Source organism: Cicer arietinum, chromosome 4 (genome assembly GCF_000331145.2).
Source record: "Cicer arietinum cultivar CDC Frontier isolate Library 1 chromosome 4, Cicar.CDCFrontier_v2.0, whole genome shotgun sequence".
Taxonomy (NCBI): domain Eukaryota; kingdom Viridiplantae; phylum Streptophyta; class Magnoliopsida; order Fabales; family Fabaceae; genus Cicer; species Cicer arietinum.
Genome location: NC_021163.2, coordinates 24291918 through 24307642, shown reverse-complemented (window position 1 = coordinate 24307642; position 15725 = coordinate 24291918). Strand labels below are relative to the sequence as shown.

Genomic DNA, 15725 nt, shown 5'->3' with positions numbered 1-15725 from the left:
CTCTCGAAAGAAGTCCACTCTCTCTTTTGTCTTTCTGATCAAAGTACTTCTCTTCGTCACATCTTATACGAAACTAATCGTAGTACTAATTTCCTAACAAAAGAATGCATGCGTGCGTCTCTTTAAATTTATATATATTTTTAATGAATTTACCTTTTTATTTGATAGTATTTTTCATACTAATTATAAAAGGGTTAAATTCCTCTTCTCCTAATTAATAACCCAACTCTATTTCCATAAAAAAAAATATAACAAGTGTGATGCAAAATAAAAATAATTTAGCTAGATCTTAGGATTTTAAACTGGAATATGAGAGTTTTGTTGTGCCATATGAAAAATCAATTACACTATCAAATTACTAGTCTAGAGGGTAATGTATTATCTAGGCAATAAATTAAATATTATCATCAACAATTTTTTTTAATATGTATAATATGATCAACTTTTTGTTTGTAATTAATTTTAGAGGGGAATAGAAATTAATAGAAAGATTATTTTGAGTAACACATTACAGTTTTAAGAATATATATTTGTCAATTACTAAAATTTAATAGACTATTTTGAATATTATATTCAATTTTTAAGATTAATTTATCTATTAATTCAAAAACAAAATCTGTTGCTAATTCTAATTTTATTTTATTTTTGCAATGAAATAAAAATTCGAGATAACTGATAAATGTAAGAAAAATGAATAGTCTTCTAGGAGAAAAAAAAAATATTGTTTTCTATTAATTTATTGTTTGTGACTAAAAATAAAATAATAATAATAATTTATTTATTGTCAGTCTAAAACTGTATCCTTACATTTACTGCACATTTATTAAACTCATAATTTGTTGTTGGAAAATATATTTTTCTTAATAGAAAAAACCAGTAATCTTGTGTCACTGACACTGCTACAGTTACAGGTTTTAAGGATCTGAATTGGAAGAGTGAGTTCGGGGAGGTTGAAGTGGATCGCGAAGTGAGTCAACTTCCGAGTCGCGTAACTCAGAGTTTTGTGATTTGAAAATTCGAAATGTCTCTGAAAGCATCTTATTCATCGGAGAATCTGATTCTTCCGGTATCCGATCCTCCAAACGATGAAGACCGAGAGAGGCTTTTGAAGAGCGATGATACGATCCTCAGAGGTTCTTCCATGACTAAACGTGGAGCATTCGCTGCTATCTCTTACATGTCTTGCGCTGGTTCGCTTCATACTATTTTTATTTTGAAACCACTGTTTAATTAATTAATTAATTGTTTAGGCTTTCATTAATTCTCTATTTTTGTTTTGTAGTGCTCTTGGTGATGTTCAATAAGGCGGCTCTTTCATCTTATGACTTTCCATCTGCAAATTTCATCGCTCTTCTTCAGGTTCATCCTCATTAAGTTGTGTGTCTTAAGATTAAGTAATAATAATTATGTATGATTTTTCCTTTACCACTTTGGTGGTTTATTCTCTAAATTGATAGTGTTGTGTTAATTTGCATTTGTCACCTATGAAACACCATACCCAAACATAGGACACCGACTTGTAAATACTTATAATAATTTATGAAAATGAAAGTGATTGAATGTAAGTTTTAATGTCATATCAGTGTTAAATATTGACACCTGTTGAACACTAGACACATCTTCAACATGAGGTGTTAGTGATAGATAGTTTTTTACTTAGGTTTTTATTGACTCTCTCTTTTCCTAGCCTACTACTTTATTTTATTTTAATTTTTTTTTCATGTATTTTAGAGTAAGATTTTGTCTACTGAGTCATTGGGATAATCCAAATTAGTTAAAGCGACAATACAAAATTTTTACTGTGATTGGAGCAGAAAGAAATGATATTGGATATCAAATTTTAGGATACTATACGGTGTCTATGCCTTGGTTTATCACTTTAGCTTTGCTGAATACCAATCGAACTGTTATGAGTTTTAATTTATCTGTTTCACATTTTCAACAACGCTTTCTATTGCTGCAGATGATATGTTCGTGTGTTTTTTAGGATACTATACGGTGTCTATGCCTCTCCAGACATATGCTTTTATTCATTAAAGAAATGCACAACAAAGTCAAAGAATGAATAAATAAAAGTATTTAAAATAAAGAAGTTAGAAGGCCAAAAGGAAAAGAACAAGAATAGCTAGATCTGGAAAAGAACAAGAATAGCTAAATCTAAGTCTAAAGGATGACATAATAGGCTGAGGATGGTTCAGCAAAGTTGAAAGCAACCCATCAAGCATGTGCAGAGGCTAAAATCATATCATTTATTGTGCTTGCACGAATTAATACATGAAGAAGTCAAGTTAAAGAAAGGCAACAACAAACAAGCCAAAAATGGAAGATCACATGTGACAGCAGATCTGATCATCGGATTGAGGATGACATTCCTATGTAAGATGGTAGCTTTCTCTCTTGAATTAAATTATACAAAAACTTATTTGTTATGATATTAATTTAACAAATTTGTGTTTCATATTGTTAGGGTCATAAAATTCAAGCAACAATACAAAAAGCTCTTATTTCTCGACTTGAGACTACTATTCGTGAGAGAGTTGTGTACAACTTTCGTCCTCCTGTTGTTGCGTTTAAATATGGAGCATTTGCAAAATAGTATAGTGGTCCCAAAATTAAAAAATTTATATTATTTTTACTTTAGTGCCATCAGACTTTCCTTTTTAATTCGCCGTCCTCTGTTAACCGTCTCTCTTCGATAATCTCATTTTTTCGTCTCCTTACAAATATCATTCATATTTATACACAATTCCTTTTTTATTTTCCTTTACCAAATATTCCTTATTTATCTGTGTTTATCTTTCTTCCATGTCTAGAAAAAAAAAATCAGATTTTGTTGTTTTAAGAGTCATGAAATTTAGTTGTTAAAGTTGTTCGAGTATGGTTTAAACATAAATTTTATGCGATGAAAACGGTACGAATGACAAAGTTTAATTCTTTCTTTTATAAATTTAAAATTTAAATTATATTATCTGTCTATTAACAAAACTGTGTTTTATATGTGAGCTTTTATTTATGGATTTGATATTAATATTATCGAAGGAGTTGTGTATAAGTTGGTGTTGTCTCTAACAATGACGGTGTATATGGAACAATGGGATACCACTTTATATTGAAAGTGCAAAATGGTACCTATACATCAATTTGAGACATAATTACTTTCGTAAATATATTCAAATGAATTAAATATATATATTTTTTTATGCGTTTCTAAATTTTGTCTCAAAAAATTGTACATCTATGTAAGATTTATCTTAGACAATGTTAGACACATGGTTATATTTAAGAGAAAAATAATAATTTCTTTAAGTAAATATAAAATTTATTGAGGCTTCCTAATGAATTCGACTTGATTTCCAAAATATTAAATAGAAAAATAATAATTTATTTAGGAATTAAAAAAAAATACAATTCATTACCTCTATTCCACAATTTTTAGTGGAAGTAGTGGTTTTTCAAACTTCAAACACTACATCGCCATTTGACGAGTTGATAGTTATGTGAAACTAAATAATGATTTTTAAAAAACTACTCTTTAAATGGTTACATTTTAATTTTACTATTATATTATACATTTTACATTCTAAATTTACCACTTGATATAGCAAAATTTATATGAATTCTTAAATGTCATTTTTTCATATAAATAACATATTATGTTGAATAATAAAAATTCATAATTAAGTTACTTACTCATCTTTACATTTACTAATTTACTTAATTTATATATGTCATGTCCATTATTTTAAAAATTCTTATTTTATCTAATTTAATTATTTAAATTTTTAATAATTATTATTTTTATTTGTTTAAAATTAAAAGTATTGTTTTATAGTAAATTTTTTTGGAAAGAAAAAAAAATATTATTTGGAGAATTCAAAAAGAAGACATCGTTATTAAGACTAAAGAGTGGCGTTGAAGTCATGCTTTTGATCACGCAAACAAGTAGTTTTTAAGTTAAGTTAAGATTAGAATTTTTTATTTTTTTTAATTGTAAATTGTTTTCTTAAGTCAACTTATGTATTTAATTTCAATAAAATTTATGAAAATTGATATATATATATATATATATATATATATATATATATATAAATTAATATAATAATTTATTTATTAAAATTGTATGTTGTCACCTGATGATCTTTTAACTTGAGATCCTCCAATTTTTTTTGCTCGTCAGCAGTTACCTCAACTCCTTCTGCTGGCACCGTGTAGCCCTCGGCAATCAAACTCCATAAGCCTTTTGCTCGCAGAAGATTTTCCATCAATTCACTCCAATGATCATAATGACCATCAAAGTGGGGAATTCTTGTGAGTGTTTTATCGTCGCTCATGTTTTCTCTCTCAAATAACCAGGATCACTTTGCTCTGATACCAATTGTGAAATTAAGCTCAATAATTTCCAAATAGCACCAAAATATGATAATTTTATTAATCAATCTTAAGTGCCCTTTTATAGGACTTAACAAAACTAACTCTCCAAAAATAAAGGACATGATCTGCAGCTTAACTAATGACTACAACAGAATTTGACTCTAACTAAAAACCCATAAGAATAGGTCAATTATTCCTTAATTAAAGCAAACTAATTAACAATCCCTCCCTTGAACTTAGCTCTCTGAAGAGTTCAGTTCACCAACGCTCATCCCAAGTGCTTCTCGAATCTTCTGAAATGATGCCAACTTTAACGCCTTTGTCATCATGTCTGCTAGCTGCATTTTTGTGCTGCAATAAACCAATTCGATGACACCTTCTTTGGCTAAGTCCCTTAGAAAATGATATCGAACTCTTATGTGCTTAGACCGTCCATGCATGACCGAGTTCTTGGACAATTTAATAGTAGATGTATCGTCACATAACATCACCATTTTTCTAGCTTGTGCATAACTGATTTCCTCCAATATTCTTTTCATCCAAATAGCTTGACACGCATAGGTAGCCGCTGCTACATATTCTGCTTCAGTGGTAGAAAGAGTCACAATAGGTTGTTTTCGTGAGGACCATGCTACAACTCCTCCACCCATTAGAAATACATAGCCTGATGTACTCTTACTATCATCAATATCTCCTGCATAATCGCTGTCAGTATAAGCTACAAGATCACTTCTTTCTCCCTGTTTGTACCAAATACCATAGTTTATTGTTCCCTTCAAATACCGCATGATTCTCTTTACCGCTGCATAATGTAACTGAGTGGGACTTGCCATAAATCTACTAATGAGACTGACCACGAAAGTCAAATCAGGACGCGTTGCTGTGAGATACATTAAGCTGCCCACCATTTGTTTATATAAAGTTGAGTCGATTGTCACACCATCTTCGTCTCAACCAATCTTTTGTCCAGGAACAATTGGATTGCAAACAGAGTTATAGTCTTGCATTCCAAATTTGTCGATCACTTCAGTAGCATACTTTCTTTGGCATATGAATATTCCATCAGATCTTTGTATCACTTCTATTCCAAGGAAATATCTCATCTTTTCTAAGTATTTGAATTTATCCACCTCCCCCAATTCATTGAGTTTGGTTTTATAAATCCATTTCACACCAATTGTTTTGGCTCCTGTTGGAAGCAAAGTCAGAGCCCATGTCTGATTCCTTTCAATAGACTTTATTTCTGCATCCATTGCATGTCTCCATTTTGGGTGCTTGACTGCCTCTTGAAAACTTGTGGGATCTGAAATGACCATGAATGCAAGATTATCAATATCAAAATTGTGAACTTTTGCAAGATTTGCCTCATCCTCTACATCTGATAATCCTTCTCCTGAGGTGTAATCAGCCGCCCATATTGGTGGTTGTCTCACTCTACCTTCCCTTGGTGTGACCTCTGGTTGATGAGTGTTTTCATCATTTTGGTTCCCATTCTCTTCTTCTACTTCCACTTCCTTATTCATATCACTATCATATTCATCTTTCCATTCAAGCTCCATTAACTGCTCAATAGAGTAATTAGTATCCCAATTCCACGTTTTGTCTTCTTCAAATATCACATCTCGACTGATATGAATCTTCTCTTTGATTGGATCAAACATTCTGAATGCTTTAGACTCACCGTTGAAGCCTAGAAAAACACATTTCACACTCTTATCATCAAGTTTGGTTCTTTTCACATATGGAACGTGAACATGTCCTATACACCCAAATATTCTAAAGTGTTCTACAGAAGGCTTTTCCCCACTCCACGCTTCTTCAGGTGTCATGTCTTTCACAGCCAATGTAGGAGATCTGTTAAGAACATGGCTTGCCCATTGCACAGCTTCTGGCCAGAACATTTTTGGAACTCCCTTATCTGTTAAAACAACTCTAACCATGTTCATAATTGTTCGATTCTTGCGCTCAGCAACTCCGTTTTGCTGAGGGGTGTAAGAGGTGGTCAGCTGCCTTTTGATCCCATGTTCCTTGCAATACTCCTTGAATTCTCCAGAATTGTATTCTCTCCCTCTATCTGTTCTTAAACACTTGATAAACATGCCTGCTTGTTTTTCTACAAGTGTTTTGAATAGTTTGAAATAATAAAAGGTTTCTGATTTCTCTACTACAAAATATATCCAGGTTTTCCTAGAAAAATCATCAATAAAACTTATCAGGTAGACTGGTTGTGAAGGGTTATTCACAGCAGTATGGGGTGGACTACACGGAAGTGTTTGCACCTGTGGCACGAATGGATACCGTGAGAATGATTATTGCCTTGGCTGCACAAAGAGGATGGAAACTCCATCAGTTGGATACCTCTTGTGGCTGTTTGATGAAGGCGTAATCGGACCACATAGGTCAGAATTGATGAGCTGCAGTCTCTCAGTTGCTCTCCACGTACTCTTCTTTGGAAACGGTCCTCGGTGTTGCTTCCCCTTCATACATGACTCACAAGTAGTCTTTGCTTGTCCAATTTCTGGTAAACCGATGACTATCTCCTTCTTTTGCAAGGTGAGAAGACCCTTGTAGCCAAGATGCCCATATCGATGATGCCACAATTTTGCTTTGTCTGAGACATCAACCTGAAAGCATTTTTCTTCATTTGTCTTACTACAAGATTCAGCAAGTAAAACATACATTCGATTTGCACTCATAACAGACTCGACTATTTTTCCTTTCGTAGGGTGAAATATACTACATGTGCTACGTACTCCTCCCTTAAATAACACATCTAATCCCTTCTCCTGAAGTTGTCCAACACTAAGTAAGTTGTTCCTTAGCTCAGGAACATAATACACATCACTCATCATATAACTTATTCCCTTAAGCATAATTTTCACCACACCTTTACCATTGACAATCAATTTGTGATTATTCCCAAGCTTGACAGTATGAGAGAAAGTAGTATCGAAGCTTGAGAACATACCTCGATCTCCGCACATGTGATTTGAGCATCCAGAGTCCACAAACCAGGCATCATTTTGCTTTTCTCCTTGAAGTTCCACATATGCCATGAGTAGAACTTCATCTTCTTCCTCCACCTCTGCATAGTGAGCTTCTTTGTTCCATTTTGGGCACTCATACTGAAAATGTCCTAAGCTGTGACATTTATAGCACTCGACCGACGCCTTGTTGAAAGATCGCCCTCTACCCCTACCTCTGCCTCTGTAGGAACCTCCACCTCTGCCTCGGACATTGAGAGCTTGATCTTCCTCTCCATAACTGGTTTTCCTAAACTTTTGCTCATGAACAGCCAAAGAGCTTTGCAGCTCATCAATAGACATACTTCCTGTGTCGTTGGATTCCTCAATAGAAACCACCACATATGTGAATTTTTCTGTCAGTGTTCGAAGAATCTTCTCAACGATCTTTGAATCTGGCATGTCTTCCCCATTGCTCCTCATTTTGTTGGAAACTGTCATTACTCTTGCACAATAATCGTCAATTTTTTCGTCCGTCTTCATGGCAAGGACCTCGAATTCTCTCCTCAGAGTATTGAGAAGAGATCTCTTCATCCTCTCATTTCCTCCAAACTTCCTCTTCATTGAATCCCAAACAATCTTGGATGTTCGACGATCCAAGATCTGTTCAAACACTGTCCGATCAATCGCCTGGAATAGGTAGTGCTTCACCTGATGATCTTTTAACTTGAGATCCTCCAATTTTTTTTGCTCGTCAGCAGTTACCTCAACTCCTTCTGCTGGCACCGTGTAGCCCTCGGCAATCAAACTCCATAAGCCTTTTGCTCGCAGAAGATTTTCCATCAATTCACTCCAATGATCATAATGACCATCAAAGTGGGGAATTCTTGTGAGTGTTTTGTCGTCGCTCATGTTTTCTCTCTCAGATAACCAGGATCACTTTGCTCTGATACCAATTGTGAAATTAAGCTCAATAATTTCCAAATAGCACCAAAATATGATAATTTTATTATCAATCTCAAGTGCCCTTTTATAGGACTTAACAAAACTAACTCTCCAAAAATAAAGGACATGATCTGCAGCTTAACTAATGACTGCAACAGAATTTGACTCTAACTAAAAACCCATAAGAATAGGTCAATTATTCCTTAATTAAAGCAAACTAATTAACAGATATTGAATAATTATAACTTAGAAAACCTCATCTATATAAAAGCCCTATACGGATTTGCAATTCTTTATGACATATTGCAATCCTTCTTCTCCCTCCCTGGCGTTGGTGTTCTATTTTTAGGGTTTCAAGCAGAACGGCAAACATGGATGTACAATCAGCCACGTGTATGACTCCGTCGCCGGTAGTCCTCCCTGACGATCTAATACCTGAGGTACTTTCCTTACTATCGGTGAAATCTCTTTTACGATTGAGGTGCGTAAGTAAGTCTTGGAGAGCCCTCATCTCCGATCCCGTGTTCGTGAAATTGCACCTCAAGAGATCAGCAACACGAAAAACGCTCTTAACACTAATGAAGCAGCATCCATCAAACTACCGAAGTGATCAGGTGTACTGCGTTCTATACCCTAAAAGTCGTTTACTCCATAATCCGTCTTTCAAACTTTCCGTTGATTCTTACTACCTATCGAATGAGAAGGACTGCTATCGTAAGATAGCAGGTTCCTGCAATGGATTGATCTGTTTGACTGGTTTTTATTTCACCTTTACATATCGAGAGTACTGGCTTCGTATATGGAACCCAGCCACAAGGACACTGTCTCCAAAAATTGGCTATTTTCGCGATTCTTCCAACTCTCTACATGAATATTACCCAGCTTTCGATTTCAAGTTTGGCTATGACAATTCAACGGACACTTATAAGGTGCTGGCGACTGATACCTATCTCACAGGCACTGTAAGAATTCTCACTTTGGGTGATAATGTTTGGAGAGATATTGAAAGTTTTCCAGTTGTACCTCTGAAGAGAATGTACAGAAAGAATAGAGGTGTGTATTTGGGTGGAACTGTTAATTGGTTGGCGATGGACAATGATTTTCCGTATAGTGTTCTTAAGAATCATGCTACTGTTGAGCAGTTTCGTATTGTTTCACTTGATTTGGGGACTGAGACATACAACCAGTACATGCTGCCTCGTGGTTTTGATGAAATGCCGCCTGACATGCCAACTCTTGGTGTGTTGGGGGACTGCCTTTGTTTTTCTTATTATCCCAACAAATTCAATTTTGTTATATGGAAGATGCAAATATTTGGGGTCTATGAGTCTTGGGTCCAATTTCTTAAAATTAGTTACCATAATCAGCATCCTGATTTTCATGTAGTGCCGTTATTTTTCTTTGAGGATACACTCATACTTAGGAGTAGTCAAGGCCAATCAATTTTCTATAATTGGATAGATAATATAGTAGAGGAAATAAACGTTACTATTGGCAATAATAGAACTACCGATTATGTTGAAAGTTTAGTTTCAATTTTTTGAAAGTAATTTTCTCTTCCATTGTTTATTTGTTTAAATTTATGTTAATTTTCTTCATAATTATAGATTGTGTGAATATTCTTTTTTATGATTGTGTAGTTTGATTGTGTTTTTGATCCTTGAATTAATGAATTTGTTTTGGTTTGTATTATTATTAATTAACTAGAAGGCAATTCTCCTTTCGTTCTCTTTCATTCAATTTATTTTCTTCCTTCCTACATCTCCATAGCTTACTGTTGCTATAATTAAATCCACTTTCTTCTACTGATTTGCTTGTAACTTAGGAGTAAAACCAGCCGCTAATGTAGTGTTGGAATTCAGAGTTCGGAAGAGTAACAGCTAAGGCAATATTAGAGAAATAGGAATTAGGAAGAACATGGTTTGAATTAGTTAGGATTTTAGAATGAAATTTTTTCAGGTATTTTGGGACATTATTACTATTATTATTATTTTTAATGTATTTTCTCATAAACTTTATTTTTAAGATAACTTTTGTTGACTTAAATGGGGAAATGACTTATTGAATGAAATGTCTTATTGCCTTATATTGGAGTGTGTTTCAAAGGTGCCACCAACATTAATTTGTTTGGGGTTTTTGGCTTTTAATCATTTCCAAATAGGCATATCATAGGTGCTTTTATAGTTTTCATCACGGTTTTAAATTGCTATTAGGATCACAATTGTTGGTATGCTGCAGATCTTTATATTGCAGGAAATTGCAATTGTTGTTGCGATGCCATTGTAGCGACTTTAAAATCTGCATGCAATATTAAAGAATGCAATTGCGGTTGCTGACCGCAATTTAAATTTTATGGGTAAAATAGAAAAACACATTTCAATTACAATGTTTATTAATTATTTGTTTCAGTTTTAGTCTTGGTATGAAAAGATCATGGCGTTTATTGATACCGACCTATAAATGGAAAGTCTAATATTTGAAGTTTGTACGATGAATTGGATTGACGAGCTCTGGTTTTCATTGTAGCTTTCTTTGTTATTTAATAGATCGATTTTTTAATGGACTTATATGTTTTTAATGTGACTCATAATGGATTTGAATTTTTTTTCAGTGATATCTTTTTTTTATATATAGCAAAATACCTCACTCTCAATTTTATATATGAGATTGAAAAGTTGGTTTTTGTACCCCTCAATTAATCTTATACCTCAAATTGTTAAAAACTCAAAATTATCCTTAAATATTTCTGTGACGGGTAAAAAAAAATTACTTCAAAATCTCACCCCTTCAACTAAATTTCCGGTACTTAAAATTTTTCCATTAAAATCGGGTACACAAAGATTCACTACCGGAAATTTCGTATTTCCAATTTTCGGTAGTACAATTATGTTACCGGAAAGTTCGCCACCAAATTTCCGCCAGTTACATTTTTTTTAATGGAAATTTCAAATTTTTGAAATATACGGTTACATTTATCTTACCGGAAATTTCAATTTTTTAAAATATCCGGTAGTTATTCTACTTAACCGGAAATATAAAAAAAATCCAGTATGTTATTTATTTAATTTTTTTTTTCTATTTTGAAATAGGGATGAAAAAACACAGCCAATATGTGGATTTTTTTATAATAATAGAGTGAATTATATTAATAAATTTATTTTAAAATAAATTGAACAAACAAAATACATTAAATCAAAGAAAAAAATACCACAAATTGAAAAAAAAATTCATTAAATTCAAATTTTATTATTATTATTTTTATTAATTTTTATTTATTAGACCAAAAAAAAAAGGAAGTTATTATAATATAACAAATCGTTTGTATTGGCACATCTATTTAACTGTATTTTTTTCTCGAATTTAATGTATTTTATTTTATTTTAATAATAGAATTTTGATTTTTTAATTACTTTTAATTTATTTAAAAAAATCAAAATACTATTAATAAAATAAAATATATTAAATTGAAGAGAAAAAAAATAGGTTGACTAAATGTGCCCAAATAAATAAGGTGTCCCTAATATATTGTCGATACAATAACAACATATTTTCTTAACAACTCCATGCTATTTTTATTGTGAATATTTTATAAAATAACAACTTATTTTCTTAACAACTCCCTCCTATTTTTGTTTTGATCTAATAAACAAAAAAAAAATAATAATAAAATATTGTTAATGTAAATAAATAATAATAATAAAAATATTTAAAAATATAAAAAAATTTAATAATATAATTTACTATACTTTATTGTTATTATTATTACTATTATTATTAATATAAATTTATTTTATTATTAATAATATTTTGTTTTTTAAAATATTATAATTATTTTTGTTTTATTAAATAAACAATTTTGTAATTGTAAAAGTGAGAAGAAAAAAATTTGTAAGCCTACTAAATGGTCGCATCATGGGGAAATCTTAATGAGGAATGAAATTTTCGCTGAACATCCAGAAATTTCAAATTTCCAGTAGTTATAAATCAATATCGAAAATTTTAAAAAATGAAGTTTTCGGGTGGTACTTAGAGATGGGAATAGGCTAGGTCGTTCGTTAGGGGCTTATGGTCTGGTATGACCTGACCTATTTAATAAAAAGGCTAGACTCAGACTATTTTTAAAGCCTATTTATTTAAATAGGTCAGGCTTATAAAAAAAGTCTATTAGGCCTGACAGGCTGGCCTATATATATTTTATGATTTATTAATATTATTTATTATTATATTAATAATATTATTTCCTATTTTAAATTCTATCTATTAAGCAATTACTCACTAAGCATTCCATATTCAGTAGTTGTTGTAGCATTTCATATTTGGTAGTCATTTCATATTTAGTAGTTGTTCAATTAGTCAATCACTCAGTAGTCTTCCATATTTGTTTAAGAGGTAATAATGAGTGTGTTTGTTTCAAAAAAAAATCTATTATTTGACGCAAATAATTATTTTTTAGAGTTTAAAGGATGTTTGTTTCATATTTTTTAAAAATTATTTTAAATAGGCTTCCAAGCCAGGCCAGACTTTTAAAAAGGTTATGCCAGACCGGAAAAAAAACCTATGATAGGTCGTATGCCAGACTTAGGCCTAAAAAATAAATTGTAGGCCAGACTCAGGCCTTTCAAAGTATAGTCTGACCTGACCTATTCCCACCCCTAGTGGTACTCCCGAAAATTTCATTCATCCCGAAATTTCCGGTAAAAAAAAATTCAACATCACTCACTTTTCCAGAAAACACAACTTGTAGGGATATGAGATATTTTATTAAGGATATTTGGGACATTTCAAGCATAAATTTTTTAAATTGGGTATAGGATTAATTGAGGGGTACAAAAGACAACTTTCACCAGATTGCCCCATTTTTTGGGTCCAATATGAACCACTGACCCAAGATGCGACCAGCTGGAGGCAACACTGAAAATGACCTAGTTGGAGGTCGTTAGCCCACGGGGCGACCTCTTACTAGGGTTAAAATTTTTTTTTTGGGTCGTTATAAGCATTATTATACGAATTTAATATATTAATAAATAATAATAATAAATAATAATAAATAACAATAATAATAAATAATAATATTAATATTAAAAATGATTATAATTAAAAATAAAAATAGTAAATTATATTATAAATTTCAAAGAAAATATATTAAAAATACAATTGGATAATTTTTTATTTAATAAATTAAAACTAATTATAATATTTGAAAAAAACAAAATTAATAATAATAATAATAATAATAATAATAATAATAATAATAATAATAATAATAATAATAATAATAATAATAATTTGCTACTTACAAAATTGGACAATTTGCGATTAATCAATTTGTTACTTACCAAATTGTACAATAGATTAGTTTTCTCATTAATTTTCTCATTTAATGGTTAAATTAATGATATATCACAAACTACTAAAATTAATTTTCTCATTAAATATAATATTGTAAATTGATTGATTTTCTTATTAATTTATAAATTGATTTAATATAAAAATAATTGATTCGTGTGATTGAAAAAAGTAATAAAAGTAAAAACTTGACCTAATCTAATCATTTTATATATAGATATTTTTAAAATATCTTTTGAAGATGAATATATATAATTTAATTTTATCTTTTGAGATAACTTAATAATACATTAGTATACAATATATTACCTTATTTTATCTCAATATATTAAAAAAATTGATTTGTGTGATTGGAAATGTGGTAAAATATAAATATCAAAATTAATGCGGTTGAATAAATATGAAAAAACAAATAAGGTCATGCAGATTTAATTTACTAATCACTCGAATCAAATTTTTTGATATTAAATTAATTTATAAATTAATGAGAAAATTAATTAATTTACCAAATCATATTTAATGAGAAATTTTTTAGCAATTTGTGATTAATCATTAATTTTACCATGAAAAATTTAATCAATTGTACAATTTGATAACAAATTGATTAATCCCAAATTGTACAATTTGGTTAGTAGCAAATTATTATTATTATTATTATTATTATTATTATTATTATTATTATTATTATTATTATTATTATAATTTATTAGTATCTTGTTTTTTTAAATATTATAATTAATTTTAATTGATTAAATAAACAATTGTCCAATTAGTATTTTTAATGTATTTTCTTTGAAATTTATAAAAAAATGTACTATTTTTAATTTTAATTATAATCATTTTTAATCATAATAATAATTATTTATTATTATTATTATTAGTGTTTTATTTATTATTATTATTATTATTATTATTGTTATTTATTAATGTATTATTTATCATAATTATTTATTAATTTATTATTGTTATTTATTAATGTATTATTTATTATTATTATTATTATTATTATTGTTATTAATTAATGTATTATTTATCATAATTATTTATTAATTTATTATTGTTATTTATTAATGTATTATTTATTATTATTATTATTATTATTATTTATTAATGTATTATTTACTATAATTATTTATTAACTTAATAAATTCATTGGTTATAAAGAGATTATAAAATTTATGTAGGAATTAAAGAAACAATTTATTGAAAGTAATTGTTTTTCAAACTTCAAACACTATTCTATCAAATTTAAAAACTACGATTAATAAACACTAACGGGAAAATTATTTTTCTTTAGTATTTTGTGAGTAGTACTAAAATGAAAGATATTTTGCCACTTATAAGCAAAATTTATATGAATTCTTAAATGTCATGTATTTCATATAAATAACATAGATTGAATAATAAAAATAAAAATTCATTATTTAGTTACTTACCCATCTTTACATTTACTAATTTACTTATTTTATATATGTCAATGTCCATTATTTTAAAAATTCTTATTTCATCTAATCTAATTATTTAATTTTTTTAATAATTATTGTTTTTATTTGTTTAAAATTAAAAGTATTGTTTTATAATAAATTTTTTGAAAAAAAAAAAGATTTTGTGTATAATTCAGAAATAAGACATGATGTTGAAGTCATACTTTTCATCAATAACATTGAGCGTATAAGAAAGTAGCTTTTAAGTTAAGTTATAATTAGATTTTTTTTAATTTTTTTATTGTAAATTATTTTTTTTAAGTCAACTTATTTTTTTATTATCAATAAAATTTATAAAATTTGATATATATATATATATTTATATATATATATATATATAAACTAATATAATAATTTATTTATTAAAATTGTTGTTTCCGTGCGACGTACGAGTTACAAACTAGTATTATTAAGACAAGACACAATTTTGAATTTAATAAAAGGAAGAATAGTAAAATAAAGAATGTTAATATAGAAAGGACCATATATACAAAGTTTGTGATGATCACATAAAATACAAATTACGTACTAAAAAAATAGTACAAATTCTACAAATATAGTATCCGAAGAATTTCAATATAAATATTTATTGAATATTTACAAATCAGTTACGTTG

The 15725-nt window shown here is 29.4% G+C and overlaps 3 protein-coding genes across 5 annotated transcripts; 2 read left to right on the top strand and 1 right to left on the bottom strand.

The window, feature by feature from the left end:
* Window positions 1-837: 837 nt before the first annotated feature.
* Window positions 838-2755, top strand: LOC101489500 (UDP-N-acetylglucosamine transporter UGNT1-like). Of its 3 annotated transcripts, none has more exons than XR_012162649.1 (4): window positions 838-1190; window positions 1283-1359; window positions 1964-2376; window positions 2468-2755. XR_012162649.1 is itself a non-coding variant. In XM_073367128.1 (3 exons), exons 1-3 carry the CDS (start codon window positions 1022-1024, stop codon window positions 1985-1987), a joined length of 270 nt encoding a protein of 89 aa, XP_073223229.1. In that variant the 5' UTR covers window positions 838-1021; the 3' UTR covers window positions 1988-2458. The 3 variants fall into 3 exon arrangements, 1 of the variants encoding a protein (XP_073223229.1); XR_012162650.1 differs by having other exon boundaries at window positions 1964-2384; XM_073367128.1 differs by lacking the exon at window positions 2468-2755 and having other exon boundaries at window positions 1964-2458.
* A 1852-nt stretch (window positions 2756-4607) lies between these two features.
* LOC140920003 (secreted RxLR effector protein 161-like) lies at window positions 4608-5279 on the bottom strand. Its single transcript, XM_073367306.1, has one exon. It carries the CDS (start codon window positions 5277-5279, stop codon window positions 4608-4610), a length of 672 nt encoding a protein of 223 aa, XP_073223407.1.
* Window positions 5280-8566: 3287 nt separating this feature from the next.
* Window positions 8567-10002, top strand: LOC101496181 (F-box/kelch-repeat protein At3g23880-like). The gene has a single exon (XM_004493994.4). The coding sequence runs from the start codon at window positions 8651-8653 to the stop codon at window positions 9821-9823; it is 1173 nt and encodes a 390-aa protein (XP_004494051.1). The 5' UTR covers window positions 8567-8650; the 3' UTR covers window positions 9824-10002.
* Window positions 10003-15725: the final 5723 nt, after the last annotated feature.